We start from the raw sequence: 24047 nt of genomic DNA on the forward strand, positions 1-24047 counted from the left end.
GATTTCTGTGTTCATCACTGTGTGTGAGGACAATGGGATAAGGAAGTGGTTCACAGAAGCAAACTGATTTGATGTATGGAATGGGTTAAGAAAGAAGAATAGAACATATATTTTCAGACCAAACCATACTCAGACAAATCTAAAAAGTGTAATTTAAGGACAAAACTAAATATAGAGCTTGCCAATTTTAACATAAAAAAGAACATCCAGGGTGGTTTAGTACATAGAAGAGCTCCTGTAAACTTATATTTTTAAACCTCCTTGCTGCTAGCCATCCCCAAACTATAACTATAAAACAAATCTAAGCAAATGACAAGTTCAGATAAAAAAGAAAGTGACAAACTTGAAGGAGTAATAGATAAGATATGATGGTATTCACTGAAAAGCAGTAGTTTTAGAGTCAAGAAGTGAACAATTTGATTCCTGCCCACCAGGAATTTTTCCATAGTTAATTATTCTATTAACATAGAAATGTCCATGGAGGGAAAAGGTAGGAAGTCAAAAGCAGAGAAAAGAGTTTTAGAAGGAATCATTCAGAAAGCAAAGAACTGGCAACTGTCTTTCACTAAAACACCATCTCATGTTTCCATGCCATCTCATCTCATCTTCCTACCAAATTTCTTTAAAGACTGTATCAGCTTCCACTTCCTTATGACAAAATCACCTGTTGCTGGCATATAAACTAGCTTAGGACTCCACTTACATTTTGGGGCTGGATGACCTGTGTTTTGAAGGTATCAAACTCTTTGGCACCCCAACTTCACAGCTGGGTAGAAAATAGCAGAGACAAACCACAATCTGAGAGGGTAAGAAGGGTGCCATAGAGACATTAACAATAACTTTTCCAAAACATTAATGTTGTTCATGGTTTGCTGAAAAATGGACATGTTTTGGCTGAGAAGTGTAGTGACATAGGAGCCATTTCAGTATTAGCATGGTATGAAAACTTTTCAAGGTCAGCAAGTAAGGTGAATTAAGTGAACCTTGCTCTGGAGAACTATTATAGGAAACAAGTGTTTGGCATAACTAGAATGGTGGTGGCTTAATGTCCAGTTTCTATAGTTTCATGTTTTTAAGCTATAAAAAGGGAAGAAGGTTTATTCTAAGACTAGGCTGTCATTTCTGTAATGAACACATAAGTGATGAATGACCAGTGAAACAACAAATTCCTTTGCAATAATTTATAGCAGAGCTTCCCTGGTGGCCTAGTGGTTAAGAATCTGCCTGCCAATGCAGAGGACATGGGTTCGAGCTCTGATTCGGGAAGATTCCACATGCCGGGGAGCAACTAAGCCCGTGCGCCACAACTACTGAGCCTGTGCTCTAGAGCCCGTGCTCTGCAGCAAGAGAAGCCACCGCAACGAGAAGCCCGTGCACCGCAATGAAGAGTAGCTCCTGTGTACTGCAACTAGAGAAAGCCCATGCGCAGCAACAAAGACCCAACACAGTCAAAAATAAATAAATTTATTAAAAGAATAATTTATACCGAAGTGCTCCCAGCTGCTTGGCATATGAATCTGTGGACTGGAGTAAGTTCAAGTAAACCAGCCACAATCAAGTTAGGATTCACTGAGGGGAAGGGGTCACCTTAGTGCGCTAGACATACATGCCTTGTTTAAAAAAAAACCTCAGGATCATACTAGGTATAGCTTTTATACATGCAAATGTGCTGTCACCACGTTCAAGGAAATGTCTGGTGGCAGTGAAGACTCAGTTACATGGCGAAAAACAGAGTTCTGCCCAACCTGGAAGCTATCACTTCCTGATAGGAAAGGATGGCCTGGCTTTCATCACATTTAAGCTCTTGAGCACAGAAAGTATCCTCAGGTTGGCTCAAACCCAAACAGGGGTTTCTGTCCTCAGTCTTTTATTTTGTAAACCTGCTTCTTTTATTCCACTGTGATTTTTAAAAATCTCAAATCCTTAACCATTTGAAATTTCAATCTTGCAGTGTAAGTGTGAATTGGAAAAAAAAAATGAGGAAGACCAACAGTATGTTTGTTAATGGGCAAAAAACAATGTGAAAAGATAAAGAAATAAGGGAGGAGAAATTAAGTCAAGGGTCAAGCTCAGGCATAATTTAAACACTCTAAATTGAACTCAATTAACTTTTTCTCCATGACCCTACTTTGCTTGAAAATTACTATTTTACAGAGCACTCCGACTTCTGAAACTTTTGTAAAAAGTGCTTCATACATTAAGAGTAAATACACACTTAAAATAATGTGTCAAAACAAACCTCTTAAGAAGTTACAATTAAATTTAGATTTATAATTCAAAGCTTTCATTCGAATATATATAAGTAACTGTGGGAGAGAAACCAGAAAACACTATAGGAATGGGCTGCTTCAGCTGACCTGCATTGTGAGTTAGATGGATTGTAATTTCCTGGATAATTTGTTCTTAGAAGCAAAGGGAAATTCTATTCCTAAATCATCTATATACTAAGCCTACTATAATGTAGTCTGAGTCTCGTTGGAAGAAGGTGACAATTATTTTCATCCCTTTTTAATGTAAAGTTTCTGACAAGACCTATTACATAGACATAAGGGACAGGGCAGAGATAGTGGAGGGGACGATGGAAAAGGGGAAGACTACTTAGAAATACAGATATAAATAAGAAGACCACTGGAAAAACAGAATTGTTAAGCCCAAGCAGGTGCTATGATTTTGAGATATATAACTATATAAATCATTTTCCTCTAGAAATTACATTTCATAAAAATTCTATACATATAACCTGGAGGAGCTAAAAAAGTACCTAGTATAAGGCAGGGAAAAATTGTAATAAGTGTTGAATAACAAATATAGGAGAAAATAAAATACAGACAAATGGCAAACTGTGGGAGAAAAAATGGGGTTTCCTATGAATACTCGCTCCTTTACTAAAGAACTAATGATCTCACTCACAATGTTTGCTTTGAACGATTCATTATGTAAAGATGCAAAGGGTCTAGACTCCAAGAAAACAAACTCCTCTATCCTCTAAAGATCAGGCAGTTACAGCACAGCTGGTATGATAATTTCATTAATAACTTGTAGGATAGTACACTGGCGCTGCTAATGCCAAATTACAATCAGCCACAAATACTATTTCTTTAGTTTGCTAAATAGAGAATATATTATTTAATTTCTGCTTTATTTTAATCACATTTTGCTCCACAAGTCGGAATGCAGAGCAAAATCTAAAGCCTTGACAGACCTCCTACCTATGTAATTATTGATATACTGTATAAGAACCAGGGACTTTGTGGCTTGAGAGGCATAATGGAAGAGTTAAGGTGATATTGTATAAAGTATAATCCAAAACTCCAAAAAGCTATTTCATAGCAAAAGAAATACTGTTAATCTCAGCCAGGAGAGGAAAAACATATAACAGACAACCCAGACCCAAGAGCAGGTCTCGTGAAAATACATTCTAACTTCAGGGTTTTACAGCTTTACAAAGATAAATCTACTGTTACTGTCCCTGAAGGATAATTTGGCCAACTTCAGAGCTCTAAAATGAATGTCTCCAACTGCAAGGAGTGGAGGAAGAGAATACATCCTGTACAGCAATCAGTTAAGTTCCATTTTATTAGCTTGTCAGGTATTTATCAGCAACTTTAAATCCAAGAATTATGGGGCTGATGATACCTGGCATCTTTGGGCTCATGGACTACTTTACCTATTCCTAAATATCTCCAGGGCACAAGGACTGTCATTTCATTTGGCAATCTATTACAGTGCTCAGCTACCTACCTGTCAACAAGCTGCTTTATTTCTTTCCTGTGTATCTTGGGAGATCTCAGAACAACCCTATTTTATTTTCCCAGATGAGCAGACTTGGTGATGCAACGTTTCTTTTTTAGCTCTTTATTCACTAGACTTGTTTTTATTAACCACAGTGGAAAGCCAAGCTAATTCTAAAATCACTTTTACATTCTTCCCTGCCTTTAATCATGAAGGGAGAATATTTTTCAACCTTTCAGATTCATCCTGAGATACAGGTCTCCTCAGTTGTTTCAATTCCAGTGTACAATGGGGGTTTTAGGTCTTGAGGGAAAAAGGTTTAGGTTTCTTCAGACATAATCTTTCCCTAGATATATATACCTTATATACTTTCCCAAATCCATGAAATTATATATCCTCATTAACATTATCTTTGATCATTATCCATGATTGCTAGATTTGGGCAAGATTTATGTAAAGATATATTCATCATCTATCCAACTAAAAAACACACACACAAAAGAATTAATCTGATTTGCCATAAAGCAAGCAACAGGTAGCCTCTTTTACAGGGTAATTTTGAGAAATCTACCAAATCCTGCTCAGAATTCGATCCTGGAAATAACAAAACCTTGGCCACACTAGTTCTTCATCTCTCCATTCACTACCCTTATAGGAGAGCTACCAAAAGAAGTCTTTCACATCTGTATGGAAAACTAGAGGTATATTTGCCCATCAACCTTTAGACCTAAAGTAAAATCAGAAGACGAGTTTCTCACTGGGAGCAATACTGTCATTTAGGGTAGGACAATTCTTCATTGTACTTGAATGTCCTGGGTGGGTTTGGATGTTTAGAACCCCAGCCCCTGCACCACAAATGTAATGGTGGTCCCAGGTGTTGAGACCACTGAAAAGGCACCCCCCCCACTCTTTAAAACCCCTCTAAGGGGCTTCCCTGGTGGCGCAGTGGTTGAGAGTCCGCCTGTCGATGCAGGGGACACGGGTTCGTGCCCTGGTCCGGGAAGATCCCACATGCCGCGGAGCAGCTGGGCCCGTAAGCCATGGCCGCTGAGCCTGCGCGTCCGGAGCCTGTGCTCCGCAACGGGAGAGGCCACAACAGTGAGAGGCCCACGTACCGCAAAAATAAATAAATAAATAAAACCCCTCTAGGAACTACAGTGTTGCCCCTAATGAGTGCTGAGATCCACCCAAGTCACACTGATAATTTAAAAAGCTTCTTTGATATACACAGAGGAGAATCTGATATTCTTGAAAACACAGCATTTTTCTAAATTTAACAAAACCAATAAAAATTATATTGCCGGAGTATTACAGGGAGTTTTATTTTCATTTGATTCACACTGCCAGTAAAGAATAGAGTCTCCCTATTAGGTGAATGGAAGGATTTCACTACCCCAGAGTCCAACCTGTTGCAGACAGACAGGGAACAGAAGAATTAGGCTCAGCCAGCAGTTTCTGCTCAAGAGAAGCTCAACATTCCCAATCTGAATTCTGGAGAGCAGGAGGTCAAAGACCATGTATAACACTTTCAAAAGAGCTACACACTTAGGCGCAAATGTATAGGCTGAGATGCCAAAGGACAAAGGCTGAAGAGACTTAGGAAGGAAAGAAGAGAGAGAGAAGCAAGGCAGGAACCAAGATAATCTTGGAAAGCAACCTGAAATTCCAACTCGCTGCTTCAACTGTAAACCCAGTTACATTATCTAAAGGGAGCTGCAGACGCTGAGAAGAGGCTTCAGTTAGATTCTGACCACACTGCAGGAAAGTACAGCACACATCTAACCTTTGCTGGTTTTAGTCGGTTCTGAGGACATATTTCCAGTCTTCTTCTTTTTTCTTGGGACAGGTACACATTTCCGGTCAAATGTAACAGGACTATACTGAGGGAGGCTGTTGAATTTCTTTTCAAATTCTTCATCCAGCTTTGCTGAGCTAATAAAAGAGGGGAGGGGATAGAATCAATCAGCACATGATGTAAATATTTAAACAGAAAATGATCTAAGATATATTTAAAGATATTCCATTTGAAAATGGGGTCCCTAAGAATTAGAGCATTATTAATAAATTCTGTGCAAGGACAAAAAACATCTTTTCAGAAATGCTTGAGATTTACCAACACAATTTTCTTCATAAACTCATACAACAGGTTATTACCTTAGAAAAGTAGAAACATTATATAAAAATAGCAGAATATTTTTTAAAGTGGAGAATTTGCTGTTCTTTCCATTGGCGTGGGAATTTTTCATTAAGTTCAATACAAAGCATATTCCATCCAGACAAGTTTCTCATTCTAAATATTCTCGTGTGTGTGTGTGTGTGTGTGTGTGTGTGTGTGTGTGTGTGTGTGTGTATGTGTGTATGCAAGCTTACTGACAGTATGGTATATTGGTAATTTTGTAAGCTTAATTTAAAAAAATTATTGACTAGTACGTGATTAAAATATACACACACAAAGAAAATGCAAACAAATATTCTGAATATTCGAAAAAATTTCTGGGCAGTTGACCAGGATGAGGACAAGACACTCAATGAAAAAAGTAAAGCCAATTTTCAAAGAACACAACTGGCAGAGAGGCAACATTGCCTTAACGCAAACCACAAATGACTTCATAAATGCCACCAGCAAGCCACCAGCAAAGTTGGGAAATCCTTGGGTTGCTTTTGACTGTCTCTAAGTCCCCCTCACAGCAATGGCAGTATGCCTGCTGGATCCTAGGCTAGCTGCTGGCTTTCATTTATAGTGAGACTTATTAGCTAAGATGCAACCCAAACAGATGGGAGAAGCTGCAGAACTGCTGTGCTTGGTAGATGGAAAATGGAAAGCGTACTGAGAAGAGAGCAGCTTTGAGTACCAACTTACAAGAAGTTAACGTGTTAGGCTGCTACCTGAGGGATGTCCTTGAGGTGTGTCCACTTAAGACTATTCTCAGTTTTGGAGAAATGTACAGGAATTGGGAGCAGAGATAAGACAGTCAGATGACCATCAGAATGGCCAACTGAAAAAGGCCACTACTAAGTTCTAACAAAGCAGTGAAGGGTGGTGGGTGGGAATGATGTTCCTCCCTTAATAAAACTGTCTTTTCTCATTTCAGTTAATAAATATTTATCCTAATGGAAAATCAGATACTATCTGATACTAATCAGATGCTGTCAGAAAGCTATCTATAAGTCGTAAATTTTTCAGATACTCTGGATAACCAAAAGAAAAATACGAAAATGCAAGCTGTAACTCCTTAGGTCCCTTCTTTTTTCAACTAGAATAATTACCTATGTTTTCGTGGAGAAGTCTATAAAAGTAGAACTGCCAATACTGAGTGAATTTTCCTTGGCTATAGTTAACTAAACAGGGAGCACACTTTCTGCAATAAAAAGGTTTAAAATGCTCATTTAGAAATCTCAGAGAAGACTGACAGGATCTGGCATTTTTCACTGCTCATGAACTATGTTGGCATGTTCCAAACAAAGCAAACCCAGATAGCCTGATTCTGATAGGCCAATTTGTATAGAAGGTAGAAGAGGAAAGATCAGAGTTTTATCACCGATTTAGCCTGCAGAAAACCACACTCCCAGTTAAATTCATGTGGCTTCCTTAGAAATGATTAAAACAAAAAAAAAAACCACCCCACATCCCAATCTCTTTTCAGGAACAGATTTTCAAAAGATTGTTTCACTTTTCTTCTTCCTCAAAGAAGACTGGTAAAAATCTCTCTCTCATAGCTTCAGCAGTTTTGAATGGAAGCACCAGAGAACTTTCTGCTGGGGAGCCTTCATGCCTGCTTAACTCCCCTGGCCTTCATATTGTTTACAACAAGACCTGCTTCCTTCTCAGTTTGCAGACCCACAGGGCACTGGTAGTTCCAGGAGATATAGAGCACTGGTCCTGATGCTCAATTGTCACTTTTTAAGAAAATCATGCAAATACTTTTGTATTTGACAATGACAAATGTGAGTATTTTCATGTCATTCTTTAAGCATAATGTCAGCAAAACTAATTTGGACTACTTTGGACTTTTAAAAACATTAGAAACAAAATATATAAAATTATAAATATATCATCTCGATATATATAATATTGAGGAATCATCATCACAAGAAATAATTTCCACCCTCCCACTGTATGATGAGGGCCTTAAGATTAACCAGACCTTAAAGCACTGTAACGTCCAGTTGAAAAAGTACACTATCCCACAAAAAGAAATGCAAATATTTATGGATAAACCAAGTGCATAAAATTTGCATGCCTCTAACATACTTATGAAAAAATATGGAAAATATATTAAAATGTACTTATTTCTAGTCAATGTATTCTTTTCAAAGTGGGCTAATGAGAAATCTCAAAGGAATTTTAAAGCAGTACAACTGAATATACAGATGATTTCTTCACCAATATAAAGCACTGAATCTCCTAACAAAATGCTTTCTGTTAAGATTGGTATTAGGAGTCTGTTTTATATAATAAAAAATGAAATAATTCTTTTTTTTTTTTTTAGAGTTTTATTAATTAATTAATTAATTTTTGCTGTGTTGGGTCTTCGTTTCTGTGCAAGGGCTATCTCTTATTGTGGTAAGCGGGGGCCACTCTTCATCGCGGTGTGCGGGCCTCTCACTATCGTGGCTTCTCTTGTTGCAGAGCACAGGCTCCAGAAGCGCAGGCTCAGTAGCTGTGGCTCACAGGCCTAGCTGCTCCGCGGCATGTGGGATCCTCCCAGACCAGGGCTCGAACCCATGTCCCCTGCATTAGCAGGGAGATTCTCAACCAAGGGAAGCCCTTTTTAAAAATTTTTTATTATTATTTTTTTTGTGTGGTACGCGGGCCTCTCACTGTTGTGGCCTCTCCCGTTGTGGAGCACAGGCTCTGGACGTGCAGGCTCAGTGGCCATGGCTCACGGGCCCAGCCACTCTGCGGCATGTGGGATCTTCCCAAACCGGGGCACGAACGCATGTCCCCTGCATTGGCAGGTGGACTCTCAACCACTGCGCCACCAGGGAAGCCCATAAAAAATGAAATAATTCTTAATGATTTTATCTTGATGTATGCTCTTTCTTGATACTGCATTTTAATACATAATTAATTGCTGAATATTCTCTGTATCAAGAGAATACTTAATCTAATATTTTAATCTCAGAGCATTAGAACATGGTTTACACAAAACAAAGTCAGAGGTAGAAACATAATTTTATCTACATTTTCAGTTGTCATTATTTTATAAACATGTGCATAACCTTCAGAAATATTAAATGAAGTACATACAGTATGTAAAATTAGCAAAGTATAAACATACTTATATAATATCCATCATAAATTTCAGATGAGAAATGCATCCTGGAGATGTATTGTAAATGTAAAAACATATATACTGTAACGTCACTAATACAAGATGGACCTCCATTCAAACTCAGGCCTAAGTCTAAAATCTACACATTTTGTACTATACTTAAAACATGAATGACACTATCACTCACACACCCATGCTAACAGCAGGAATCATGCGATACACTTGATTTGTATTCCTTCATGTGCTTACTAAGATGGCAGGAGGTGCTGACTGGATACTCAAAGAACAAGCAGTTAGTGATCTGTTTACCTTGAAAATACCACCACATTTGGGGTCTGTGCTATGTGTCTGACTGTGCTCACAGACACTTACCCAAGGAGAGAGTCTTCCTTTGGCTTTGTCTTCTTGAACTTCTTGCTTCCACTGGTCCCACTCTGGTTAAATGTCCAGCTTTCTTCATTCCAACACCCTTCGTGATCAGAGGAGTTTCCTTTTCCTGAGCTTCGTTTCCCTAAGGAAATTCAAAAGAAAGAGTGTGCTTGGTATATTGGGATGGAAGGGAAATCATCTTAGTTGCTTCACAAGTGATCTCTTGACCCCTTAGGTATCATTTGCATGATGCCATTTGTAACTATTTCAGATTCCTCAGAGTGATTCCTGATGGACCACCTTTAATAACAGAACATGGAAAAAAGTAACTTACAGACTCTGAGATCCACAATCTCATCATAACAGGTGCTACATGACTCATGAGACAGACTAACTATCAATACTACTAATTTTTCCATTAGATAATCAACCTGAGGTGTGGGAGCCCTTTTCTGGTATGCACTATTAATTCTAATTTCCCCAAGACTTACTGGAATGACATGCCTGGAGAACTATGTATTCTCAAGGATCTTCATTCAGGACTTGTTAGACCTATTTTCACACATCGCTATAGTTGGAATTTAGCTTGGCAACAGGTAGTCCCCTAGCCAGATACTATATTTTAAAATAGATGAATTTATATGAAACACTCTATGGAATAAAGGTATATGTATTAACTGGTTTCTGGATACTGTTATGTTTTAAAGAGCTCTTCACTTCAACTACAGTTTTGATTACCTAGTGGGGAGGGCCAGATAAGTTATTTGCTTCTAGAGTCCACAGGTCAAGATTCTGCCAAACATATCTGCTTGTTTCAGGAAATTATTTCAATCAATTTTAAAAACCAGACTTAAGAGCTCTACACATGCAATACTGATCCTTTAAAACAAAAAGCCAGCTAACACCAGTAAAAAAAAGGTTGGAGTAACTTTGAACACTTATATTCTGAAAACCATGTACAAAGTGAATAGAAACTCCCCTTAATGCTGCTAAAAACATATAGGTAAAATGACAAATGTATATAAACTGTAAAGAATTGTACAAATGTAAAATATTATTTTGATACTATACTGTTCTTTACTGTGGTTCTTTTCAATACGTTTAAAGGAGAAATTCTGCTAGGTTTCCATGTTCTTTTCAGATTTAGAGAAGTCACTTACCTCTGTCAACATTAGCTCGCAGAGAGGTGAGCATACCCTCAGACACCAGGGTTTTATAAAGAGCACCTTTGCAAGACCTCTCGGATTTCCGGGAGCCACAAGTCTCTATTTTTCTGTGACAGTCACTGTCCTCAGGCTTGGCCTGTCCCGATAGGCTGGGTGGTAATGCATCCTCCGTAGGGGTCAATGGTTCTGCTTTTATACCCTCTGGCACCTCACCAGAAATGTTCTTGCTGGCAGAAATACTGATAAAATCTTGAGGTCTTGACTCTTTGGTGGTGTCTGAGGATTTCTCCTTTGACATTTTCTTCTCTCTTGATTTCACTTTCTTCTTTGGTGGCTTGGCATCCAAAATGCTTCCCTTGCCACTTGAGGACGTGCGGACCTTCTTGCGAGGGGTTTCTCCAAGCTTCTCGATGCCCCAGTCTCCCTTTGCAACAGCTTCAATGGTGTACATGACACTCTCGATATCAGATTCCGAGGATTGCCTCTTTTTGCAAGTCTTCTTGGGTGTGGATTTATCATTTCCATGTCGATCCATTTTGTTTTTCTTCTTTTTCTTTTTTAGCTTTTCTGGTTTGCTTAATGCTGTGGGATCCTCAATGATCATAATTCCATGAGGATGGCACATGTGATCCTTTCTACTGGGAACATCGCTTATTATGATCTTGCTACTGGCAGAGTAAGAAAAATCAGGGAAGTGACTACACTTTTGATCTTCCTCTAATTCTTCCTTTTTAATTTCTTTGGGAGCTTCCATTTTTATACCCATTATATCATCCATTCGCAGCTCCTCAAAATTTCTTAATTCCTTAGAATCTCTTACATTTTCCTTAGCTGATTTTTCAAATTCTGCTTCTTTCTGTAACCTGGCTTCATCTATTTTCTCCATTTTTATTTCTCTTTCTTCCTTGCCCTTCTCCAATTCTTTAATTCTTCCGCCATCTAATTCTTTTGCTTTTATTAGCTTTGATTCTTCCATTTTCACCCCCTCTGATGCCAGGCACATCTAAACAGTTAAACATGAGAGAACAAACAAAATACATTATTCTATACTTGAAACTAGCTTAAACTTTTAAATTATATCCTCTTAAAAAATAATCAAGGGCTTCCCTGGTGGCGCAGTGGTTGAGAGTCCACCTGCCGATGCAGGGGACACAGGATCGTGCCCCGGTCCGGGAAGATCCCACATGCCGCGGAGCGGCTGGGCCCGTGAGCCATGGCCGCTGAGCCTGCGCGTCTGGAGCCTGTGCTCCGCAACGGGAGAGGCCACAACAGTGAGAGGCCCACGTACCGCAAAAAAAATAAAAATAAATTAAAAAAAAAAAAATCTTCTAAAAAAAAAAATAATCAAAACAAACTTCAAACTTTACAAGTCCACTTCTGCCAAAGTAACTTAAATTATTCAAATTAATAAAAGGCTTTGTAATATATTCATTCAACTCTAGAGGAGTATATACTCAAATTCTCACTTTTCAGCTTCTCATGAAGGTTTCCTCTGAAAACAAGATTTGGGAAAAGAAGGATGGGATCTAGAATTGAAAGACCTGAGTTTGAGTCTTAATTTTGCTACTTGCTAACTCTGCACCTAGGATGAGTCATTTCAGTCCTCATTCCTCTGTTGTCTTTGTAAAATAAAACTGATAATAGTTGTCTCAGAGGATCCTGTGAGGTCTAAGTGAGATGATGCACATATGGCAGTACTTAGTAAATCATCCCTAAACTCTATTCAGATATTTACCTTTTCTTTTTCCTTGGGGAAATGAGAGAAATAGCAACAATTTCTATCTACCTGCTTAAAATTAGAAATGATAAGATGATTCACTAAAGAACTACAGAAGGTTTTGGTTAATGAACAAAACATTATAGGTCCACAAATGCTAAAAGATAACCTGAAAGATCACAAAAGCTCTGAAAAATAAGTGGGGGGTGGTTGTTTTTTTTTAAAACCCATTTGATGGCAAACTTGATCTGATCCAAACTTACCTGGCTGCAAATTCTGACCAGAACTATTATCCGACTTAATGTGACTATTCATGTTTTTGCTATTAAATCTCCATGAATTTGAATATATATTAGGGGAATTAATGGCATACTGTAAGATACACACACTGCATCATTTTCCCTAAAATCTGAAAAATTTGAGCCCCAAAACACATCTGTGAGCAATTCGGTTAAGTTTTTAAACTCCCCAAATTTCACATATAGGACATTAAAGGAGAAACTCGCCACCTTCCTCTCCAGCAACTATGTACCTTGAAACTGCAATCTAAAAGCTATTTTCTAAAAGAGGAAATTACAGCTCATTGTAAAATTCATTTTCAGTACCTGGCTTTTCATTCATAAACACTCCCCGTAAGGCTCCCCGGTGCTAGGCTCAGTGGGGGACACTAAAGGTGCAAAGATCAATAAGGTCTGTCCCATGATTCCTGACAGCTTCCACCCCAGCCCCCCAGCCCCTCGGAGGGATTCATCACGAGTCACTACAAGGCTGATGAAGCCAACGGCAGCAGAGGAATTCTTAACCATTACTCATTTTATCTACTCTGCACTGTCAATTTAGAGGAAAAAAGACTATTAGGGCTTGCTGAACCCCCCAAATCAAGTACATGAGTAGGAAACTGATCTGTTTTAAAAGAAAAATCACCATTTTATGGAATGGCAAGTTGTCAGAGATTGTTAACAGCTATAAAATTCATTTTTAAATGGATAATACATTGAATTAAACATCAGATACTATTTTACCTCATTTTTTCCCTTAGTACTTTCAGTATATCTCAAATCCTTCTGTGAGAATTATGTTATGATTAGTAAGTCTCGCAAGAAGCTGGAGAAGGGGCGGGAGGAGGCAGACAGTGCAAGGTTTTTTTTAAAAAATGAACATGACAAGAGTACCCAGCCCTTCAGGATCACTCACAGGGAAGATGTGTAATATCATGAATTCACAACAGAGCTGCCTTTGTCAGGAAATCATTTAAGTTAACTTTTAGACCTCAGCAAGTAGTTATGAAGACTGAGAACTTCCCTTTATTAAACCTAACCAGAAAAAAGATCAAAGCAAAACGTTAAATTAATTCTGAAACACTGGGATACATATCATCTTCCCTGCATGCTTTATTCTCAGGGGAGATTTGCTGTTTTTGTATCAATTTTGGAATAATTTTTATTTTCCTTTCTCAATTATCCTAGTCCTTCATGAATCTAACTATCCCATGTGGGGAGAAAGACTATGCTAGAAGAAGGCTAGAAAGGCATCCTCAAGGTGAATTTTATAGTTTTCAATCACTATCACTCTGGTGGCCTTTAATAAGTCACTTTAGGGACCTTTGCCACACAAGCACTGATTTTGCCAACGGTTTGCATTTGCACAGGTTCATCTTAGCAAACCCAATAACACTTTGCAAACTCTATTCTCAGCTTCAATGTATTTCAAAACAATTCTCCTCATCACCCCTGATAGGATTCTACAGCTAGGAATGAAATGGAACAAATGCAGACATTCTCTCTGGGGACATATTCTGGGAAACAGCATAATATTTCTTGGGAAGGTAATTACCCCGAACACTAGTCATGCTTTACTTCCTTGTTTCAGGCTCTTAAAGTTTTTTCATAAATAGAGCATGTTAATTCTAAATTATAAGAAAAACAATTACATGGCTGGAAGTTAAACTATAAAAATAAAACTAATAACTACAAATCACAATTCTCACTAACCAAACCCCCAAATAAACACAAATCAAACTCTCAGAGTTGGGTGTCACTCTAGAATTACCTAATTATCTTATCTAATGTTATCTAATTTAACATTCTTCCTAATGTAGCAATTCATTTTATTATAAAATTCCTGAGAGTTATACAACTTTTTGCACAAAGACAGTGACCATATTAGAGGGCAATGCTGTTTGAAAATTTTAAAATATTGAGCAAAAATCTATAAATCCTATCAGTCCTGGTTGTTCCCTGAAGCCACTTAAATTAATCTACTCCTTCTCTCATGTGACAGACTTTTAAATCCTAGAAGATAGACTTTATGTTCCCGTGAGTCTCTTCCCCTGGAATAACTGCTCATTATATTTAAAGGCTTCCCAACCTTTCAAAAGTTGGGTCCCTCTTATCCAGATGCAGTATGGTTGTCCTGAAGTGAGAATGGACTTTACTGAAATAAGCTGGGTTTCTGTGCAAGCACCATACTTGCTTGCCTAAGGCCACACAGTGAGCTAGGCAGGTAGCTTACACCTGAACCCGTATGAAGATATAAAGGCTGAGAAATCGTAACAGTACATCATCTTCCGCTGAGTTGTTGCCAGGCAAAAGTAAACAAATGTGTGCAAATAAAACTCATAAATGACATAAAGCTTGTACGGGCTGGAAAACAATGATGTTTCAATTTAGCAGTATTTTAGATTAAGTTCCTAGCCTTCCTGTAATACTCTAGATGAAAAGTGGAGCTATTTGTCAGTTGATAAGGACACTAATCTTCTAATGAGAACCAAAGATGAACTTGCCCCACTGTTTTTATTTTTAATTCAGTTTTACTGGAGTATAGTTGTTTTACAATGTTGGGTTAGTTTCTGCTGTACAGCAAAGTGAATCAGCTATACATATACATATATCCTCTCTTTTTTGGATTCCTTCCCATTTAAGTCACCCCAGAGCATTGGGTAGAGCTCCCCGTGCTATACAGTAGGTTCTCATTAGTTACCTATTTTATACATAGTAGTGTATATGTCAATCCCAGTCTCCCAATTCATCCCACCTCCCCTCCTCCTTGGTATCCATACATTTGTTCTCTATGTCTGTGTCTCTATATTTCTGCTTTGCAAATAAGACCATCTATACCATTTTTCTAGATTCCACATATATGCGTTAATATATGATATCCCACCTGTTTTTAAAAAAACAGGTCAAAACTTCTGGCTTGCATTGCGCTTGTGGTCAATTAAAATCCTGGATTACCCACATACTATGCTGGGAAGCTTGGTCTCTCCCATTCTGTATTTTTATACTTTTTGTAACTAGATGCAAGAGTTTCCATTTTTCCTTACAAAGTATATCTTTTCAAAATTTGAGTTAAATTACCTTCCAGCTTTGTGTTATAGACACATTTGATAAAGTTGCTTTTTACATCTTTGTCTAAATCTTTGATAATAAAGTCGAGTAGGTCATGGTCAAGGACAGAGCGTTCTGGCAAACCTCTAGAGCCCTTTCATCAGGTTGATTTGAACATTAATAAGCTCCAGAAATCTAAGAATGTTTAATAATCCAGTCTAAACTCCCCCCATTTTGTTTACAAGGACATCATAAGATGTCTGTCAGAAGTTTTGCTGAAATCTGGGTACAGTATGCCATTAGCATTCTCTTAGCCTATTTTATAAGCATGCAAAATTAAAAAATGAGGATGGCTTGTGCACCAGTCAGGGTGTAACTACGCAAACAGAAACAACTTAAAGCATATCTAGCCAAGGGAATTTAATGCAGGGAATAAATTAATTACACAGGTCATGAAGAACTGGGATACCAGAACAGGAGGTTGTGAGGTAACCCAGGGATTAGCAACAGCAGGAAGGCACAGTAGGGACAAATGGTGGAAGGAGCGCTACGAAGCCCAAGGGCTAGGTCCCTGGTGGAAGATAGACCTGTGGTGGGCCAATCTGGAGGGAGCTGGATACATGGACGAGATGATGCCTTTGCTTACTCCCACCCCCTCCTCACCCCTTCCTTACACATCCCAGCCTCTCTCTTCCTCCCATCCCCTAATCTTCTGCCAGTGTCTCCCACTGGCTTCATCAACCCAGCTAGAAATCAGGGGACACAGGAACCCAGGAAAGGCAGTCTGCAGCCACCTGGGATATAAGCCAGCACACAGGGTACAGAGATTCTGGGGAAGCACATTAGACAATAACTTTGGGGGGTGGGGGGAGACTTCAATAATTCCCAGTTTTCATCTTCTTTTCTATGAGTTCAAACATGATTAAAAATAATTTTCAAAAGTTTCTAGGAGGGGGCTTCCCTGGTGGCGCAGTGGTTAGGAATCTGCCTGCCAATGCAGAGGACATGGGTTCGAGCCCTGGTCTGGGAAGATCCCACATGCCGCGGAGCAACTAAGCCCGTGAGCCACAACTACTGAGCCTGCGCGTCTGGAGCCTGTGCTCCATAACGGGAGAGGCCGTGACAGTGAGAGGCCCGCACACCGTGATGAAGAGTGGCCTCCACTCGCCACAACTGGAGAAAGCCCTCGCACAGAAACAAAGACCCAACACAGCCAAAAATAAATAAATACATTAAAAAAAAAAAAAGTTTCTAGGAGGGCTTCCCTGGTGGCGCAGTGGTTGAGAGTCCGCCTGCCGATGCAGGGGACCACGGGTTCGTGACCCAGTCCAGGAAGATCCCACATGCCGCGGAGCGGCTGGGCCCTTGAGCCACGGCCGCTGAGCCTGTGCATCCGGAGCCTGTGCTCCGCAACGGGAGAGGCCACAACAGTGAGAGGCCCGCATACCGCAAAAAATAAAAAAAAGTGTCTAGGAATTAATAGTCTGTATTTTTCACATGACATAAACAGAACCCAGGAACAGCTATGGATGTAGTAACTCTTAGAAGATGCCATCACTCTGAGATGTGAACAAATTTTATATTGAGAGGCAGTTTCAAAAGGCAGGGATTATAGAGAGATTGTCTATGTCAACAGACTGACTCTGCCACCAATTAAGCTCCTTTTCTCTAAACCGTTCTGTGCCTGTTTCTCAATCTACAGAATGTGGATGTTAACATAGTACTTGCCTTAGGAATACTGTGAGGTTCAATGAATTGCACATGTATAGTACTTAAAATAGTGTCTAGCACAGAGCAAGAATAATGTATTGTGACAGCCATCCCTTTGGGGCTTAATGTCATGTAGGATAAATGATGGCTATTATTAGTAGTAGTAATATTCGTACTGTCTCATTAACAGCACATCATAGCCCTGGTAGACTGCTTTGCTCCAGTTTTTCATTCTAGGGTTGAATGATTCTATATCCGCGGGGAAAACCATATACAACAAAATTAGATTCAGAAAGATCTTAAATCAATTATCTTTCAAGAAGCAACTCTTATTAAAGATATAATCAAGCTCAGTTCTACTTTTGGGTACAAGCATTATCTACTCACATCTACTTTTGGGTCCATGTATCAACACTTTAGTGGGACCTAGGAAAGCACACACAAACTACATTATGTACATATGCATAGAGGGCACATAGAGAAGCACACAGTGGACACAAAAGAACATAAATCAATGTGAACTCAAGTGAATAAAACTGCACTGTGGGAAGCACAGAATTAATGTCTGTTATTAATTAGCCAACTTGCCCTTTGTAGAGAGAGGGTTAGTTGTTAATCAGGCCTTGAAACAGAACATGCTTTAGTAAATGACAATTTATTCTTCTGTTATTATTTTAAATTGAACAATAATCTTCTTTAAAAGTGAGAATGGGGGCTTCCCTGGTGGCGCAGTGGTTGAGAGTCTGCTTGCCGATTCAGGGGACATGGGTTCGTGCCCCGGTCCGGGAAGATCCCACATGCCGCGGAGCGGCTGGGCCCGTGAGCCATGGCCGCTGAGACTGTGCGTCCGGAGCCTGTGCTCCGCAATGGGAGAGGCCACAACAGTGAGAGGCCCGCGTACCACAAAAAAAAAAAAAAAAAAAAGTGAAAATGGAAAATCATGTGCAGGACACCTTCTGGATGGAATTCCCATGGCTGTATTCAAAGAAGTTAAAATGTTAATGTTTTCAATCAAATGCTGGGCATAAATATTTGATATATATCGTCTATTTCCTCAGGAACTACTCTATTTTTTTTTTTTTCCTGCGGTACGCGGGCCTCTCACTGCTGTGGCCTCTCCTGTTGCGGAGCACAGCCTCCGGACGCGCAGGCTCAGCGGCCATGGCCCACGGGCCCAGCCGCTCCGCGGCATGTGGGATCCTCCCGGACTGGGGTACGAACCCGTGTCCCCTGCATCGGCAGGCGGACTCTCAACCACTGCGCCACCAGGGAAGCCCCTATTTTTAATAACTGTAACTTCTGGGGGCAGGGGCACAAAATGTATCCTGTTCACCTTTGTATTCTCCTCCAAGAATATCCTAGTAAAAAAATGAAGACATTCAACAGATAATTGTGTTGAATTGAACGGTTCATTAATTCCGAGGTAAATGATGAATCTAAAATGCATTCTGATTAATACCAGGAAAGAGTTAACGAGTCTATAAAAAACAATGCTAATTATGACCACGCTGCTGTTTGGCCTAGACCAGTGATCACACTGTCCTTAGTTACGGTTCCCAGGAGCACCAGTGAAAATTAATCACCAATATTTTAACTTTACCTCTGACAACCGAAACCACACAGAAGTTTCTTACTGTTTCGCGTAGTCAGAGTGGCCTGATAGTGATGTGCTAGAAGAAATGTAACTCATTCCCAAAAGAAAAACAAAAATCATTATGTTGAAACCCAGATCCTTTGGATGTACACGTGGGACAGACATATAAAAAACTATCCTCTTCAAATTGGTTGCAAAGGAAAAAAAAAATCAATAAAGATACTGAAGGGATGAGATAAAATGGAGGGATTATTTTTTGTGTCCCTGAGTTCAGGGAGGCTGTCATTTTCAGTTCAGGTATGACCACACCTTAGGTTCAGGGTTTGTTATTGGGTAGTGGCTTTAAACACACAATAAATCTGTGCGGCACCAAGCTTTTACCTCCTTAAAGACATTTAAAAATGTATTCCTTTCTACAAATGTTAAGATACTGACCTTTAATGTGTCCTGCTTTAAAAGACTGAGTGAAATGGCCAGTGAAAAATAATTAATCGTGCACTAGATGAGAAGTAATACCACAGAAGAAGATGCTCTTAACTGGTACAAAGAAATGGGTAAGTAGTTCCAAATGTTCCATATTATTTCACTCTTAATTATATTTTGTCTTTCATTGTCTGTTATAAAGGAGCCAGCTAGATTAAAAACAAGGCAGTATGGAAACAGACCCACTGACACTAATCAAGAAGTTTCCATTTCTAAATTTCTGCTTTTTAGACAAAACAAATGTTTTGCAGCCAAGGTATATTTACAATCATTTTGTACTGGCTTATTATCTGCCATAACAGTGTAGACATAACCTAGGATGGCATTTCACGGTGTTTTTCCAAGATGTGCATGTCTCCCATAATTAAATAGAACCAGAATGTTTTTGCCATAAAAATATACTGGTTAATGGTTTCAGAGAATAAAGAATAGCATCACTGCTAAGATAATTCAATTTTCTTTATTATAAAAGATAACTGGTCACAGAACAGTGGTCTAAGTGTCTCTCAGTACTAAAACCTGTGCATATTAAGTAGCTTACTGTTTGGTTTGCTGAAACAATTAGGCCAGGTGAAATGGTGGTTTAAATGTTTCTTCACTATTTCTTCAGAAACTATACCATTTCTGAAGACACTAGATGAGGTGGGGATAGCCTTTGCTCCAAAAGGCCATTTACTGAAGTCTCCCCGAAAGGTGGTGAAGGAAGTCATTAGGTGCATTCCTATATTTCAGTTCCTACAAAAGGAAGTTGGTGCAATTGGAAATAAAATGAAAAGTTTTAGAATAGGAGTTTTCTAAAAATGACTTGCAACTCAGCACAAAAAGGAAAGAAACATACCACTTTCAAACAAAAGGCCCCCTCTAATATATCGTTAAGTGTTAGAATTCAATTTTACGATAAGAGTGCAGGTGAAGCTGAGAACTTGGGAACTACATGTTGAGGTTCTAGGCTTCAGGGGGTTACAGTAGGGTGAAAGGATAATGCACATCAATGATATGAGGACACAACAGAACACCTGAATGGAGTCATACCTCAATCAAATACCACCTATAATTGGTAGTGGGGGGGTGGGATTTCCTACTTTTTTCAATATAGTATAGAATTTCTGTAATTTTAACATAACTCATCTTTTCTTAAAGTGAGCCATAATTTTCCATAAGATTTAATTTTTATAGGTACTAGAATAAATTCATCTTTACCTACCCATTTGACTATAATTATAAGGGTTTTTTGCAAATTAGAACGCAAGGAAAAACTAGGGTGTTGAGGTCTCTGAAAATGTCTTCATCCTTTTTTTAATAAATAGGGTTAATGACAACTTTTCCAATTCCCTTGGACCCACCATATCTACAATCTTGCTTTTTATACATATGAAGAGTATGTCTAGAGAGATCCAGCATTCTCTTTCTTCAACTTCACCGTAACGGATTATCAGTTTTACGAATTGAGATAAAGAAGAAAAGTACAACATAGACAAATCCAGCAATCCTGGGGTGACCGTTTTTTACCTTTCTTTCTTCTGTGCTCAGAGGAACATGGGCTTCTGCTTTCCAAACTCAACTGTTTACCTAGCTGGCAATCCCCTCGTGTTGACTCTTTCAGTACTGGATTTCTTCAGTTATCCCTTCCCCTTCAGCATCTTTCATCTCTGCTTTTCTACTTGTGGGGCCCCCTCTCGGTTCACAAACATCCAGGTTTCCTGAAGTTGGGCTCCAAGATCAGGGTAAACTGAAAGCCGTTCTTTCCCCACACTCAGGTTCAGAGCTGGAGTTGTCTCGGAATCCCCTTTGCTTTACCTCTCACATTGACTCGATCACCAAATCCACCTGAATCCCCTGCAGCCTCCCATGCCCACTGCCAGCTCCCCCGATGCTGGTTCTTGTCTTCCCACACCCAGACGTCCACAGAGGCTTTCCGCTCTGTTCTACACAGCTGCCAAGTGAGTCTCTCCAAGCGCTGCTCTCACCACTGTACACCCCTGCTCCAAATTTTCAACCGTCCTTCATTATTTTCAAGTACAAATTTCTCTGCTTTACACTAAACACCCTCCCAATTCTGACATGCTGCTACACTCTACTTTCACCTTCCATATACCTCCTAGCACAGCCCTCCCCTCTGCCCAGCTGATTTACTTGTCATCTACCTATTTCATGTTTGCCTGCCTTTATCTCTTTGCTCTATCTCCCCCATCTCCCCATTTAATTATGCATAAATCACAGTCTCTACTGTGTTTGGATGGTTAGGTATAAAGGGGTGGGGACAAGTGTAAATGGATGTTGGCAATGACTGTTGGACTCAGAGTCGGGGCTCAGTAGGGAAAGGAGAGGACGGTGACATTTGTACAGCAAACACCTCTAAGGGGGCAGCCATTTATCAGCTCTGACCAATTGTTCTCATGCAGAAAGGCTGGTCCAGTGTCTCCAGATCCTCTACATTCTCAAGAGAGGTCAGAGTACGCATTTATTTGAAATCTATAATTTTAAAATATTAGCCACTAATTCAAATGTAAGATACAATGCAGGTCAACAAATTGTGGGCCAAAGAAAGCATCTCTTAACAAAATTGGATGTGGCCCAAAGGATGCTAGTTTCAACCTCTGTTCTTCAACAACTCCTTCATCAAGAACCATCTTTCTTCACGCTCTCTCCCCTGTGCTGGGTCCCCAGAGCACTCCAGTTGATATTAATTTCTCCGTTTCCTGGTTTTACACATTCACTTTGGTATCACTCAAGTTGAACTTTCTCATTTCATTGCATGCTTTCCTGTGAAACCACTTGCACCATTAATTTATTTCTTATCCCTTAACTTTTTATATTTTATCTCTTTGCAACTGGAGAATAAGTTCCTGGAGAACAGGAGGCATACACTGTAATTTCCTACAGTCCTCACCGTATCTTCCAAAGTATATTCACAAACAGGCACTCACTTATTTAAGGGTGTAGGATGTATCTTGGCAGTTTCAAAAGTAGAATCACTTTTAAAAAAGGAAATATCAGCTCCATTTCTTTGACAGCAGTCTTGAACAATCTGTCATTTTATTCAGCCATACACATGTGTGTAGGAGTAGGCTATCTTCCACAGAGACTTCTATAACATGCAAACTCCTATAACAAGTAACTTGCACAGTCTTTTATATTCATCTAAAACAAGGTGACAGAATAGCACAGTGCTGAAGAGCCCAGGCTGTGGAGAGACTGACTGGGTTTCTACGGAGGCTCTAATATTTCCTGTTCACATGACCTCAGGCAAGTCAAAAAACCTCTCTGTCCTTTTGTTTCTTACTGTGGAAAAGAGGAATGATAATAGTACTTACCTCAAAGGACAGATGTGAGAATTCAATGAGTACATATAAAGTACCTAGAAAAGTGCCTAGCACACAGTAGATAATAAATGTCGGTCATTATTATCTTACGTTAGATAATAAAACTTACTTGCAGATAAAAAAATTAGAAGTAAAACAAATAGTAATATTTTTAGGCTTATGCTCCAGCCTTTCATGGCACACCAAACACCAAAACTGGATCTCGAGGTAAGGTCTTCCTATACCACTGATCTCAGAAGAAGGCTCACAGGTTATCTCAATGTACACCCATATGCAGGTAGCTTGAACAACCTCGCTGTTAATAGCACGGAGTAGGCCCTCAGAAACTACTGTTTGTTAGAATAAATGAATAAACTGCTCCACTTGCTGTACTAGGCAATATTAGTAACAGGTATCTTTAAGTGTAGAATTTTCTTTACTAAAATGTACAGATAAAGATGTTTCTGTGTGCTCTCCAACTATAGCAATTATAATACACAATGATCTCCAGGAGGATGCTTTGCTATTCTTTATGTGACCTGACCTAATTAATTTCAAAAGGAAAGGAAACACAATACATTATAGTACCTGTGCCAATTAACTGATTAACTGAACAGTATGAATCTCATGGAGGTTCAAACATAAAGGACTGTATTTTTTACAATTCCCTGACCTCAGCAGCACAATGTCAAATCTCCCTTCCTAGCTGGAGTAGATTCCTGAAAAATATCTGGAATGGATTCCAGAATTTTCAGGTCACTTTCAGCTATTAAAAATCCACCCAATTTAAAATGCCAATCAAATGCCTGAAGCAGACCCTTCCACCAGAGCATCTCCTGGCTTGGGGTACTGGGAAATGGGGAGCGCTCCTTGCAATGCCCAAACTGAGAGCACAGGCCAATCTAAGTCTCCTTCTTTCTGCCGCCAGCCTCCTCCAATTTTCTTTTTGCCTGCTGAAGTGGGTGTAGGGCACAGCAATAAATATATGCCTACAATATTTCTCGCTTCTCTCCAAGAGCAGAGTTTTCTTGCAAGCAACAAACCCTGTCTTTGGGAAGGCTCCTCATTCACTCCTTTTCCCATGTCCACCCACCAGAATGGAGCTGGGAAGGGTGAATGGTTAGTTCTGGGGCTGGTTCCTGGACCTTCCTTCACAAGACATATAGCCTCTGGTTGAGAGGACAGAGGAAGGAATGGTGCAGGTAAAACCAACGGTGCATGGTTGTGTCTTTGTCTGTTCCTGCTAACTCCCATAAGACTGAATGACCTTGACAGAGATACCAAGGACAGAGACAACTTACAAAATATTTAACAGGCAGGGGTGCTAAGCAATCAGAAGGGATGTGGTCTCAGGGGTAGAACAGGGTGCTGC

The 24047-nt window shown here is 39.5% G+C and overlaps 1 protein-coding gene across 1 annotated transcript in view; it reads right to left on the bottom strand.

The window, feature by feature from the left end:
• BBX (BBX high mobility group box domain containing) overlaps positions 1-24047 on the bottom strand; it is a 277659-nt gene that overhangs the window by 20348 nt on the left and 233264 nt on the right. Inside the window, exons 11-13 of the mRNA XM_065875730.1 lie at positions 10538-11546; positions 9381-9519; positions 5516-5664 (exon numbers count right to left, since the gene is read on the bottom strand). Of these exons, the coding sequence (XP_065731802.1) occupies positions 5516-5664; positions 9381-9519; positions 10538-11546 (1297 nt within the window). The remainder of the gene's footprint in view (positions 1-5515; positions 5665-9380; positions 9520-10537; positions 11547-24047) is intronic.

Source organism: Phocoena phocoena, chromosome 4, assembly GCF_963924675.1.
Source record: "Phocoena phocoena chromosome 4, mPhoPho1.1, whole genome shotgun sequence".
Classification (NCBI taxonomy): Eukaryota; Metazoa; Chordata; class Mammalia; order Artiodactyla; family Phocoenidae; genus Phocoena; species Phocoena phocoena.